Raw genomic sequence first — 14,278 nt, 5'->3', positions numbered from 1 at the left:
GCGGCAACACGCTCATCCTCTAGATTGAGCGGTGGGATTGACGGTCGGCAAGTAGCCACCAAATCCGCCCACGACGACGTGGAGTCCGAAGTTGGGGCGCAACGTTTGGCAGCTGGCGATCGTGGACCGGTAGCGACCGGGAGGCAGCTGGGCTCGGAGCTCCATCTCTGTGCCCTAGCGGCGGCGGAGCATGGTCATCGGCGACATGGCGTGGCGGGTGGGAGCAGCACCGTCCCACTCCGGAGCTCCATTGTCACGAACCGGCGGCGACGGGGCATGGTGTTTGGCGGTGCGGTGAGCCCGATTGAGAGAATATGAGGAGACACGGCGGATGGGGAGAAAAAGCGGCGACTTGGGAGGGAGACGAAGTGGGAAGGAGGCAATGTGTTGGGGAAATAGAGGGGTAGTTGAGGAATATATTGCTTGGCCTGGGAAACAGAGGCGCAGTTGATGAGTTGAGGTCACTTGCATTGTGGTCTATGTTGCCTCAAGAGTTGCTCCCCCAATTAAGTCCATGTAAAATAGGTAAGGACCATTGTGTAGGGAGTAGCCTTGGGCTGATTTTCCAGCGCTTCATGGGTTAGAGACACGCCAACGATGGCTTGGCATTGCTACTGCCAACAAGACCAAGCCTACAAGCACTCCAGGCCTGCTATAGCACAGCTTTGGCCTTCCAGCAGTGCTCACTCCTCCAAGTCGGGGGGGGGGTGTCTCTCCAAGCATCCTATCCTACTCGTAAGCAACCTAGGACTAATACACCACTAGGAATGTCATTTTATTGCTTCACCTTGAGGGTTGTCAACGTCAACACCATTTCACTATTGGGACTTTTCTCACCTACTATTCATTAAGCGTATTAGTCCCAAATCAATTATACCTTTGCATATTTGGTATTCCATCTTACAGTCTTCTTATAATTGATACAGATTACTCATAGCTTCAAATGGCCTCGCACGGTGAGATCGTAAACAGCTTTCATCGTCACGGAGATTGACGATTGTCAGGAAACAGGGAAGTCATAATTCAAAAAGTTCAGAGAACTTAAAATACCATCAGCCATACTTTAGGTAATAGAGGTCGGTGTGAAGCTCTCACGGAGTTTTGGCCGGATGATAGTTGTACTTTCATCTCACATCTTGTGTGTGATGACTCTTTAGCTGAGTAATGCAATCCCTTATCCCCCCCAAAAAAAAGTCACCGTTACAGAATCGAGTCAAAGGAAATATTGGTCTCATACTCTGATATATAGCTGGACCCAAGTAATTGATCAACTGATTATGAGAATATAAACAGACCATATTGTGTACTCCCTCCGTCCCTAAATATTTGATGTCGTTAACTTTTTAAAACATGTTTGAACGTTTGTCTTATTTAAAAACTTTTGTGAAATATGTAAAACTATATGTATACATAATAGTATATTTAAGAGTAAAATACATGAGCGGTCCTTAAACTTGAGCGTGGGTGTCACTTAGGTCCGTAATCTTGTAAATTGCTCAGTCAAAGCCACCATCTTGGTTTAATGATTCATACAAGGTCCAAACCCCACTTGACCGGCTCTGACCGCCGACGTGGCACGCCACGCAAGCACCTGATTTGCAAATACCCCCCTCCGCAACAGTTAGACTCATGGACAGCAAAAAAATCCCAAATCACTCGCATCCATCTTAGTCTAGGGTTAGCGGCTTGGGCGGCTGAGGCAGCTGAGGCGAGAAGCGGACGGTGTGCGGCGGCAAAGTGGGGAATAGCAACGTGGGGGCGGTGTGAGGCGGCCTGTAGGCGGCGAGGTTGCGGCCGGAGGCGGCGAGGTTGCGGCCGGAGGCGGCGAGGTTTCGGCCAGAGGCGGCATGGATTTGGCCGGAGACGCCGAGGTTGCGGCCATGGCGTCTGCAAGCACTTCGTTGTTAAGCAGTCGCCGAAGGAGGTTAGTTGTACCGTTGATCACATGCCCCTCATGCAATGTGAAGACCATCGTGAGATGCACAGCAAAGACAGATGCTAATCGAGGCCGTATTTTTTACACTTGTCCTGACCATGAGGTGATTCTTTTTTGAGTTTTTTTTTTGTTCCAATTTGTTAACTGGGAATTACCGGAGTTATGTTGATTTGAGTTTGTTTGTTCTTTCTGTAGAAAGATGGATCTGGGTGTAACTTTTGGTATTGGGAAGAAGGCTACATCAATTATCTGAAGAGGAATGGCTTCATTGTTGGACAAGATGGCACATATGGGAAGACTGCTCAGAATGTGGATCTGGATGAAGATGCTTTTGTGAGACAAGATGAAATAGAGAAGAAATTGATAGCTGTAGTGCCCATTGGTAGAGAAATATTGTTGGCAGTGAAGGGCATGCTAGTTCTAGGGTTATTTGGAGTTGTTATTTTAGTATGTATTCTGGTTGTTCTCTTGATGAAATGAAGGTGGAATTGAATGGGGAATGAAGAATGCTGAATGTATTTTGGTTTTGCCAACTTGTGGTCAGAACTGAATAATGAGGAATGTTGGCAATTGTACTGAAATATTTAGCATTTTAAGTTTCAAATTTGTGTGGAATGATAGGTTTTGAATACAGGTTCAAAAATATGCAGTCATTGGTTTTACAAAGTCTGAATCAAAGAGAATTGGTTGTGGATATGTTAACTGAATCAAAGAGAATTGGTTGTGGTACTAAATCAGATTCAATACACATATATGCCATAAATCAAATTGACAGGTACATTGCATCAATACACATATATGCCATAAATCAAAAGGACAATTGATCTGAGAACCAACCACTTCATTGCATGACAGTGTAATGTTTTATCCAAAAGCACATCCAGAAAGAGCATAAGACAGATGTTTGCTGTCATGGCATAACAGACACATTTACATGGCAGCAACATTCATATCCAAAATACACATCCACATCCACTATCTCCCACTATTTCTTGCCATGAACATGAGTTGGCAAGCAAAAGTAATCCTATAGTACCCATATGATCTATGAACAAGCATGGTTCATTGCAGAAGCACTATGTTCCTTCAGGCCTTCTTCTTCTTTGCAGCAGCAACATCCTTTGAACCCTCTTTTGCCTTCTTTTTCTTTGAAGTACCAGCTGCATTCTTCTTAGCCTTGGTCATATGTGATCTACCCTCTTTTGTTGATGTGGTTAATACCACTGGTCTAGCTGTTGGTTGGTTATCTTGAATGAAAGCACAATCAGGTAGTGGACCATGTTCCTGAGTTAGCTGACTGGGCTGTGATGCCTACAGGATTTGAGGTATAATATGAGAGCAAATTAGTTAGAAGGGATGACAGTTCTGGTAGAAATGCAACATGTGGTTAAATATCCAAAAAAGTGAACTAAATCAGATGTCAACTAAACTGCCCTTAGCAAGAAAATTACCTCTTGCAACATGTGATCCAACATATTGTCATTGACCTCATCCATCAGTGAAGAGCCACCTGGTATAGGTCCCATTAATTCCTGTAACACAGCATAGGCAACTCAAGGGTAAGCTAAACAGGTTGTAATAAGCCAATCAAAATGGTAGAATTTTAAGAGTTAACCTGAGGCATGGCAGAAGGTTCTTCTATGACTTCAGCAACATTTCTTCTTATCTTGTTCTTAGGCCTTATCCCCTTCTTCCTCAGCTCACACCCTTTTTTATTGTGGTTAGCTTCATGACAATAGCTGCAGTGAATAGTTACCCCATGTTTGCTTAACTTGGGACCATTTCTACCTTGCACTTCCTGTGGTTGCTTCCTTCTACTTTTCTTTGGCCGGCCAACCTTTTTCTCATACACAGGAGGCAATATATGTGGTCCATTCATTTTCTGCCACTGGGCTTTATCATTGCAAGGCATGATATTCTCTGCATAGACTGCCTTGAAGGCATTGATAGAGTAGCAATGTGGAAGAAAATCTTCTTTAGGTAGTCTATCTTCTCTAATGCAAGCAATTGCATGGCAACAAGGGATGCCAGTTAGGTCCCACCTCCTACAATCACAGTGCTTGGTCACAACATCCACAATGTATGTGCTCCCTCTCTCTTCTACTTGGAAAACACCTTTTCCAGCCAGCAACACATAGCAAATGTTAGCCTGCTCAGCAATTTTCAACAATTTCTTCCTAATTTTGGGACAGATTGGGCCCTGCCATTTTTCCGCCTCTTTCTGTTTGTTGAAGAACCTTGCCATCAACTGTCCCTTTATCTTCTCCAACATGGTCAGTATTGGCATCTCTCTAGCTTCTAAAATATATTTGTTGAATACCTCACAACTATTGTTTAGTAAGATGTCACACTTAGGGAAATCACTAAAAAATGCTCTAACCCAGGTATTTGGTGCCATTTGTCCTAACCAGTTATATGCATCTTCATTTAAATCCTTCATCTCCTCCATTTTAGTATTCCACTCTAGCACGGTACTAGATCTAGCACAACACCAAAGTTGATTTTTAAGATTCTCACCTTTGAACAATTGCTGAAAGTTCTGGTACAAATGCCTGACACAGAACCTGTGCTCAGAATCTGGGAATAATTGCTGGACAGCTGGTATCAAACCCTACAAATAATATTTAAATAATTAGAAACAGCAATGACATGTTTAGAAACAACAATGCCAATATTTAAATGATTACAAACAGCAATGACATGTTTAGAAACTGCAATGGCAATATTTAAATGATTACAAACAGCAATGATACCTTTTGTTTGTCAGTCATGATAATCCAAGGATAGGTGTTGACAATGCCAAGGTCATCTTTTAAAGTTTGCAAGAACCAGGACCATGTGCTAAATGATTCCACTTCCACAACAGCCATTGCTATTGGAAATATGCAGTCATTGGGGTCAATGCCACCTGCTGTCAACAATTGTCCACCAAATTTGGTCTTGATATGGCACCCATCCAAGCAAATGATAGGCCTGCATCCACTCAGAAATCCCCTCTTGCAAGCATCTAAAGAGAAATAAAGACAACTAAACTTGCCCTCATCAAGTTTCAGATAAAATGAGCTGCCTGGGTTAGACCTCCTCAATTCATTCCCATAGTCCCACAGCATGTTGTATTGTGCAACCTCATCTCCATAAATCTCTTTCTGTGCCAACCTCCTAGCCCTAGCCAGTTTGCTCCTTGAAGGTGTCAAATTCAACTCTTTCTGAACAGTTTTTGCAAAGCTAGAAAGAGTCATCTTGCAATCTGCCCTAAATGACTCAATATATTTCTCTGCAAGCCAGTTGGCAGTGCACCTCTGCAGAACCCACTCCTTTCTACACTTGTGCTGAGGCACATAGGTCTTCACAATAAAACCGTGCACTCTGCTATCTAATGACGCATACATGTTCCAAGGGCATCCTTCTGCACAATGAGCCCTGATCCTTGTTCTATCATTCCTTGGCATCTTGATGTCCACCCTATTCTTCAAGCTGTACTCAGTGATTGCTTTTCTAAGCATCTCAACAGAAGGAAACACCATTCCAACTTTAAAAACAGGGTTATTCATATCCTCTTGGTTAAAAGACTTGAACCTCAAATTGATCTCATTTGGATTGTCTGGCAGCTCCAAGAACTCTTCATCACTTGACTCCTCATATGATTCTTCCTCTCTAGCTACTTCCTTCCCCTTGAACTTGCTACCTGCAACCTTCTTCTGATTGAACTTCTTAGGTGCCACTCCCTGGTCCACCACATCACCATCCACATTATCCTCAAATATGTCATCATCATCATCTTGCAACTCATAGTCACTGTCTACAAAGTCTGAATCATCAGCCTCACTATCATCACTGTCATAATCACCATGATCTTGTATTTCTTCAGCTTCTTCATCTACAACCACACACACTGGTCCTCCTACATTACTACCCCCCTGGTTCCCATGTTCCTTCTGCTGACAACCTCTAACAGGGCTCATTACTTTAGGCAACTCAGAGGTTGGGCTAAGGATGATATCTTCCTGACTACTGCCTAAAACATGGTCACTATGGTCCAAATAGAGGACAAAGTTCTTAACTCTGTTGCACACTGAATTCATTACATTTATCTCTACTTCGCTGTCCACAATTCGCAAACCATCAGCCAATCTCTTCCCAGGCAGCAACCAATACACTTTCAGTCTTGGCCCTTCTGCATAACCCAGCATAGCAACCAAATCTAACAAGTGCAGAGAACTACCCCACTCCCGAGAATCAACATAGTCGAACCAGCTAACTTTGCCATCCACATAACTGCGATTGACTCCCATACCACAGAAAAATCCACCATGATGAATCTCAATTGTGAAATGCTTCGAATTAGGGCCTACCGATGGCAAACAAATCGATCAACAACCAACTAAAACCCTAGCTTTAACCCTAACTACCCAAATAACATCATCTCACATTTCATAAATAACCTTACTTCCCAGTACGATTAGAATGCAGATGATTGCTACATCACAAGCAAGTTCGGTACTTACGGTACACGGGTGCCGCCTCAGCTTCTCCCCTCAAGCTGAGGTCCATAGTCGCCTCTGCGCCGACACCGACGAGGGAGCCGGCACACGACGCCTATCACCCGCCGCCACTCGCGCAAGTGGATGCACCGCCCGAATCGCAGCCGCCGCCGACGATCCCCGGAGTCACCAACTCGTCGCTTCCCCTCCCTCCTGAGCCGACGATTGGGGAAAAATGTGTGGAAGGCGACGGATTTGGGATTTTAGGGTTGGGTCCAGGGCTCTACTGTAGTGATAAGGGGTTTATTGCAATTATTCCGAGTCTAACTGTTGCGGAGGGGGGTATTTGCAAATCGGGTGCTTGCGTGGCGTGCCACGTCGGCGGTCAGAGCTGGTCAAGTGGGGTTTGGACCTGGTATGAATCATTAAACCAAGATGGTGGCTTTGACTGAGCAATTTACAAGATTACGGACCTAAGTGACACCCACGCTAAAGTTTAAGGACCGCCCATGTATTTTACTCTATATTTAATAATGAATCAAACGATAGGAAAAGAATTAATAATTACTTAAATTTTTTGAATAAGACGAATGATCAAACATGTTTAAAAAATTCAACGGCGTCAAATGTTTAGGGAAGGAGGGAGTATATGGCAGCAGTGTCATCTATAGGCAACTTGATTATCTGCATAGTGATGATACAGTGCAGATAGGATCAAATGCATGATCACAATAAACCCAATTAGTCACTCCAAAAGGAAAGCACTCTGAAGTGTTTCGCAAGAAGATTTATCATAGTTTAAGGCATCTCACCGTAATATCTTTCAAAATAAAACAAGCTAGGAGAGAGATTATCAGAATCATCGGAGTACAACGGATAGATAACAAGCACTCCCATCATGCATAACATAGTTTGGGGGTTAAATCCTCCAGATAGAACCATAGATTGCTGTCAAACTATCCTTGTTAAGGACATGAGTAAATTACCGAATATAGTTTGGTGTATTCGGAGTATCACATGGTCCAGAGTATGTTTCCCTAAGTAAGTTGAAACCCCACCTAGACGTTGTCATCTTGACACACAAAATTAGAGGTTCCTAGCTTCTGAACTATAGCTATCCACAAATTCAAGTATCTGAGCTGACTGTAGACCCCCAAAAAGGAACCTGTGCTGTTACCTCCTACCACCAATCCACCACCCTGAATCATAAGAAATGCACACAACTATTAGCAGTTTCATGCGAATCAAACAATGGAAAAATGGTATGTAAACAAATAAGGTGTTTGCATGCATGTAAACCTGAAAAAATAAATTTCAAACTCATCATAGATAAAATGAGAAGTGGTACTGTAATGCATTCTGAACAGTACATGCTGAATGCTTGTCCTTATTTGTATCTCAACATCTAGGATAAATTTGAAATTGAACTTTTCTATGTTTGCATAACACTATGTACTGCATCCATAAAAGAAAAAATGGATTTGTTATTGAAACATTTCAGCATCGTGGGTTCACTAGGGAGTTGCTAGCTTCTCTGGGCATCAGAATTGCACTCTAAGATGTTCACTATTATTTTTCTTTGGAATTTTTGAATATGGACTTGTAAGCAGAACATTGTTATTTACGCCAATCTATACACCATGTTAAGTTTAAACTAACAAGAACATCCACGAGTTGATAATGAAAATAGTTGATATTGGTAACTATTCTTGACATTTCCACTCATGAACATATATTGAAAGTCTACTCCTAATGAAATTCAAAGTTACAATATGATAGAGTGTAACAGTTCAAAAGAAATTTGGATGCAGGGAAAATTGATTAGCCACATATAGATTTATTTCTAAGCAGTGATTAGATTTGCAATAAGCCAAAACTACCGAGCAAAGTATCTATCAAGATTCTGATGCGAAATAAAAAATATTGAGGGGTAAACGCACTTAATATTGAGTTAGTCTAACATAATACAGCTAATTTCAGGCAGATGGATTATGGAATCACATTACTACTTGTAAAGAACTTTCAGCTACTCCACATAATCACACTATGAGGCAAATTCTTAAACCACACATAATCACACCAGAATCACCATAGTAATCAAACTAACATTTGCATTGACAATTGAAAAGAGATAAACCCAGATTACCTGAAAAATTCAGCCATCGGCTGTAGCCGAGATGTAGGGGAATATGGGTTGGCCGTACTCCATGCCGTCTTCTGTTGCCAAGCACTCCATCTCGCCGGTGTCCAGATGGTACGAGAAGCGCCCGAATCCAGCGGTGGCGATGAACACCTTGCCGGTGCGGCCAGCGTCGATGTCGCTCAGCCAGAGGACCAAGTGCCGGAGCAGGACGTTTCTTGGCAGCCATGGAACCGCGTCGAGCACCTCCAGCATGCGCACGCGCCTCTCCATCACCCACCCGTGGTCGCTGCATTCGCCGCTCCCCCGCACCCAGAGCTCCAGCAGCCCCGGCGGCTCCAGCGAGGCGACGCACAGCCGCCCGTCCGACGCCGGCATCTCCCCGACGCGGTACCTGTGGTGGGAGGTCGAGTCCCACATCGCCGCCGGCGCCCGCAGGAAGGAGAACTGCAGCGTGGCGGTGTCCAGCGCGAGCGTCCAGGAGTTGTTGCGGATGTGCCAGTACAGGCTCCCCGCGGCGCGCACGGTGAGGCACTCCAGCAAGTCGGGGTCGAACTCGATGGCGACCTCGCGAGATCCAAAGGCACTCGCCGTCGCGGTACGTGCCGACCCAGGCGCACGGGCGGCCGAGGTTGACGGCGACGCAGACGGCCCCGAACCGCAGCCCCCCGCCGTCGCCGCCGGGGTCCCCCGCCGCCGCGTCGTCGCGGGAGAGGAGCGCGGCGCTGAATATCCCGCCACTGGAGTACTCGTCCACCGGCGGCGGGTGGAACAGCACGTGGCGGCGGGAGACGGGGTCGCAGACGAGGAAGGCGTCGTGGCGTTCGCGGTGGCGGAGGAGGAGGAGCCCGAGGTGGGAGTAGAGGAGGACGAAGTGGGAGAGGTCGGGGACGAAGTCGAGGGAGAGGCGGCGCGGGGAGGAGGAGGCGGCGGTGATCAGGGGTTGGAAGGCGGGGACGGTGAGCAGCGTGTGCGGGCGGGGAGGGCAGCCTCTGGGAGGCACCGGCGCGGGGTGGTGGAAGTGGCCGAGGAGGGGGGGAGGAGCGGGAGCGGCGGAGTGGGAAGAGAAGAGGCGGCGGAACGTCAGGGCGGCGCGGCGGCCGGTGGCTGTCGCCGTCGCCGCCATCGTCGGAGTCGGTGGAGGAGGCGAGGGGGTGGGGGCGATGTATGTAGCGCTTTTTCGCTGCTGCTTTTGCGCGCGATTGGGTGGATTTCTTGTCGCGGAGAAAGGCTGCAAATACAGGGCAGCACTGTACAGACGACAGAGCGTGGGAGACTTGTGGCAGTAGGAAAATGGCTAGGTGCACACACGACTGCAAGAATCCTTTTTGGCTGGGGTGCGTTTAGTTCACGCTAAAATTTAGAAATTTGATTGAAATTAGAACGACACGACGGAAAATTTGAAAATTTGTATATTTAGGAAAGTTTTGATGTGATGGAAAAGTTGGAAGTTTGATGGAAAACTTGTGGCTGTGTTTAGATTTAGGGGTGAAAAGTTGTGTGTCACATCGGCACATATTTAAAGTATTAAATAGTCTAATAACAAAACAAATTATAGATTCCGCCGGTAAACTGCTAGACGAATTCAATAAGCCTAATTAATCCATCATTATCAAATATTTACTGTAGCACCACATTGTCAAATCATGGCGTAATTAGGCTTAAAAGATTCGTCTCACAATTTTACACGTAATCTATGTAATTAGGTTTTTTTTATATTTAATACTCCATATATTGTCCAAACATTCGAGGGCATTTAACTATTTGCCACTTTTAGATTTGGCATTTAACTATTTGCCACACATATCTCAATGACATGTGGGTCTACGTGTGTCTATGGTATGGTGGTCCAGTGGCAAATAGTTAATTGCCACATCTAAAAGTGGCAAATAGTTAAATATCTCAAACATCATTCGATGTGACAGGTTGAAAAGTTTTTCTTGGGAACTAAGACCCTATTTGGATGGGACTAAAAACTTTTAGTCCCTGTCACATCGGATGTTTGGACACTAATTATAAATATTAAACGTAGACTATTGATAAAACTCATTTTATAACTCTGGACTAATTCGCGAGATGAATCTATTGAGCCTAATTAATCCATGATTAGCCTATGTGATACTACAGTAAACATGTGCTAATTATATATTAATTAGGCTTACAAATTTTGTCACGTGAATTAGCTCTTATTTATGTAATTAGTTTTATAAGTAGTCTATGTTTAATACTCCAAATTTATTCGATGTGGTAGGGACTAAAGTTTAGGCCCTGTATCCAAACACCCCCTAAACAAGGCCTAAACTCATCTCATTTTTTCATCTACTTTTAATCCTACTAAACTCAGCTAATCATAACCATTAATCCTTTACCTCAACATTAATCTGTCAAAAAATAATCTCAGACATATTTCCTCCGGCTCAGAAACAAATTACGAATCTGAATTAGGATCATCTTATGATCTTTCGAGCATTCCCTCCATGCACAATGATGTCAAATCCACGCTGTTGGAGTGATCTTTTGAGGCCCTCTCTAGTTCCCACATAAACATTTTACACCCTCTCACATAAACGTTTGAACACCTATATAAAGTATTAAATATATGCTAAAAAAATAACGAATTGCACAAATTGCGACCAATTTACGAGACGAATCTTTTAAGCCTAATTGCTCCATGATTTGACAATATGGTGCTACAGTAAACATTTGCTAATGACATATTGATTAGGCTTAATAAATTCGTCTCGTGGTTTACTAATGGATTCTGTAATTAGTATTTTATTAATGCCCGAACACCCTATACGACACCCTATATAATATCTGATGTGACACGTCGAAACTTTACACCGCTATATAACGAGTCTAACGAGCCTTGTATACACCTGAATAACACCCCCTGAATAACGAGTCTTGCGAAAAAACGACCGCGTCACGTGGACGGACCAGTTCCCGAATTGGGAATACAAATTTAAGGTGTTTGAAATACACCTTAGTCATGCAACCGGTTTAATTTGGAATACATGAGTGTATTATCACAAAAGAAAATTTGTTTGTGCTGACCGCTATCCCCATGTAGATAGAAAATTTCAAGCCTGTCCATGCGCATAGCATTCAAAGTTTAACCGGGAGTAATTGAATTACTATATGAAACGCTACAGTGACAAAGCAAATCCATGGAATGACAGCATCATTCAATCAATTAACAGAAATGATTGCATCAAATTTGGATATATCTCAGCTAGGTTAAGCAACAATATTAGCTATTCCTTTGTTCCATAATTCTTGACATAATTCTTGACGTTTCGAACAACATTAAGGTTAAACTTTTATAATTTACTAAAAACAAAATGTATAGACTTATCTCACAAAGTATTGTAATAAAAGTAAAAGAATATACTTAGTTATTGTATATATTATAATATAAAAATATAGTAAAAGATATATTTTGTAGACTGTGTTATTGTTCAAAACTTAAGAATCATGGAACTGGGGAAAGTAGAATGTATGTACTCCCTCCGTTTCAGGTTATAAAATATTTTGACTTTGGTCAAAGTCAAACTGTTTCAAATTTGACTAAGTTTACCGACAAATATAGTAATATTTACATTACCAAATTAGTTTTATTAAATTAATAATTAAATATATTTTTATAATAAATTTACCTTGGGTGGAAAATATTACTATTTTTTCTATAAACTTAGTCAAACTTGAAGCAATTTGACTTTGACCAAAATCAAAACATTTTATAACTTGAAACGGAGGGATTAGTATGTATGTTTGCCAGCCCTTAATAAGTTCCTTAGATGGTTAGAAGGGCTTAGTTCTAATATCTATCTATTATATTATTAAAACAGTTTGAAAGGAGGCACCACGTTCGTTGTGGGGGCTAGAAATTCCCACATTAATCGGAGAAAAAGAAAATAAGAGTCTAATTAGAAATACAATTTAAAAATAGTTGAAATTCGGAATTACAAATAAGGAATATTGAGAGAAGAGTCGATATAAGAACCCAATACGAGATTAATTAATATTGGGAATAAAAATAAAAATAAAATCTAAAATTAGCAAAAAGAAAAGAAGAGTTCAAGTAGGAATACAATTTAAAATTAACTAAAATTCGGAATTAAAAATAAGCAATATTGAAAGAAGAATCCAATACGGGATTAATTAAAATTCAAAATTAAAAATAATATAATATCCAAAATTAGAAAAAGTAAAAGAGAGTTCAAGTAGGAATACAATTTTGAAAAAACTTAAATTTCAAAATAAAAAATAAATTCTGAAATTAGAAAAAGAAAAAAAAGATTTCAATTAGGAATACAATTTACAAATAACTAAAATTGGTGATAAAAAATAAAGACTATTGAAAAAAAAAGACCATCTAAAACACATGACGAGATAAATTAAGTAAGAGGCGTATAAAAGAGTAGAGTGGTGGCGGTTGATAAGATATATAAAAACTGTTTACAAAACACCAAATAGAATCCTAATGACGATTAAAAGGAGGGACGACAGGCAGGCCATGAAGCTAACGGGCAAGGCGGTTGCTGGGACTTCTAGAAAGTAAAAAAAAAAACCCTAGTGATAATTATATTCGATTTTTAAAATCTCAATGACAATAAAAAGGAGAAGCAGCGGGCGAGACGTATAGGAGTGTAGTTGCATTGCTGCCGACGGTTGGTGGGACTTCTAGAAAATAAAAAAATAAATTCCAACGATAGTTATGTTCGATTTTTAAAATCGCAGTCACAATAAAGAGTAGGCGGCGGATGGACCATAGAGGAGTATAGTGGCATCGTTTGATAAGACTTCTAAAAATTATAAAAAATAAAACCCAATAAGACAATAAACTCTAAAAACTACAAGGACCATTTTTTTAAGGTTCGGAACTTGTAAAAAGTACAACAAAAACCAATAATAATCATGTTCGATTTGAAAATCTCAGTAAAAATAAAGAAGGGAGGCAGCGGGCGAGCCACAAAGGAGTACAATGGCAAAATCGCTGACGGTTTGGTGAGACTTCTATAAAGTAAAAATGAACCCGAACGATAATTATGTTTGATTTTTAAAATCCCAACGACAATAAAGAGAAAAGACAATGGACGAGCCATAGAGGAGTATAATGACAGCGTTTGACGGGGCTTCTAGAGATTATAAAAATGAATCCCAACGAAACAATAAACTCTAAAAACTACAAGATTTAATTTTAAAAGATATCAAGGAGAATGAATAGAAATAGTGGTAGATCGAGCAAGCAAATAAAAAAGGATATGACATAAGTAAGGGGTAGCAGCTGGTGTGACTTTTAAAAACTATATAATTAGAAATACGGGGATGATAAGGTTTGGTCTTTCAAAGTCATACTTGAAAAATATATGATTTTGTTTAGGTGCTAGTCGCGCAATTGCGCGGGTCACCCAGCTAGTTAGTCTGATCCACAATCAGGCAGTGATCAGGAAACTCCTATTTAAGTTATCATTGTTAGAGGACCCTCAGTTATAAAAAGGGAAAAATCAGTGAGTCCCACATCCTAATACTCGAGTTACAAATAACAATCACACAAATGAACTCAAGCAAACCTTTACTTTGTATGCACATATGGTCAAAGTTTGATCTGCAGCAAACCTGACAACCAGCATTTTGGTGATAGAGCTGATAGAATCAAGTGCATGCTCACAATAAACCCCAGCTAGCCAGACAAAAGAAAAGGAACAGTATTACGAT

The 14,278-nt window shown here is 41.7% G+C and overlaps 2 protein-coding genes across 2 annotated transcripts; both read right to left on the bottom strand.

Annotated features, from left to right (window-relative positions):
* Positions 1-3,022: 3,022 nt before the first annotated feature.
* Positions 3,023-4,181, bottom strand: LOC136351859 (uncharacterized). Its single transcript, XM_066304281.1, has 3 exons — positions 3,552-4,181; positions 3,388-3,468; positions 3,023-3,247 (listed from the first exon to the last, which is right to left on the bottom strand). The coding sequence occupies exons 1-3, from the start codon at positions 4,179-4,181 to the stop codon at positions 3,023-3,025; spliced, it is 936 nt and encodes a 311-aa protein (XP_066160378.1).
* A 3,010-nt stretch (positions 4,182-7,191) lies between these two features.
* LOC9270385 (uncharacterized) lies at positions 7,192-9,759 on the bottom strand. The gene is made up of 2 exons (XM_026020485.2): positions 8,564-9,759; positions 7,192-7,616 (listed from the first exon to the last, which is right to left on the bottom strand). Exons 1-2 carry the CDS (start codon positions 9,681-9,683, stop codon positions 7,591-7,593), a joined length of 1,146 nt encoding a protein of 381 aa, XP_025876270.2. The 5' UTR covers positions 9,684-9,759; the 3' UTR covers positions 7,192-7,590.
* Positions 9,760-14,278: the final 4,519 nt, after the last annotated feature.

Source organism: Oryza sativa, chromosome 9, assembly GCF_034140825.1.
Source record: "Oryza sativa Japonica Group chromosome 9, ASM3414082v1".
NCBI lineage: Eukaryota > Viridiplantae > Streptophyta > Magnoliopsida > Poales > Poaceae > Oryza > Oryza sativa.
Note: the sequence above shows the minus strand (reverse complement) of the source record. Positions and strands in the feature narration are given on the sequence as shown.

Bases quoted from the DNA above. Each gene is read 5' to 3' on its own strand.
- LOC136351859 (XM_066304281.1), bottom strand. From the start codon at position 4,181: ATGGCAAGGTTCTTCAACAAACAGAAAGAGGCGGAAAAATGGCAGGGC. The intron at 3,469-3,551 runs GTTAACTCTTAA...GCTGTGTTACAG, and splicing joins AACCTTCTGCCATGCCTCAG to GAATTAATGGGACCTATACC. The intron at 3,248-3,387 runs GTAATTTTCTTG...CAAATCCTGTAG, and splicing joins TGGATCACATGTTGCAAGAG to GCATCACAGCCCAGTCAGCT.
- LOC9270385 (XM_026020485.2), bottom strand. From the start codon at position 9,683: ATGGCGGCGACGGCGACAGCCACCGGCCGCCGCGCCGCCCTGACGTTC. The intron at 7,617-8,563 runs GTAATCTGGGTT...CTTATGATTCAG, and splicing joins CCGATGGCTGAATTTTTCAG to GGTGGTGGATTGGTGGTAGG.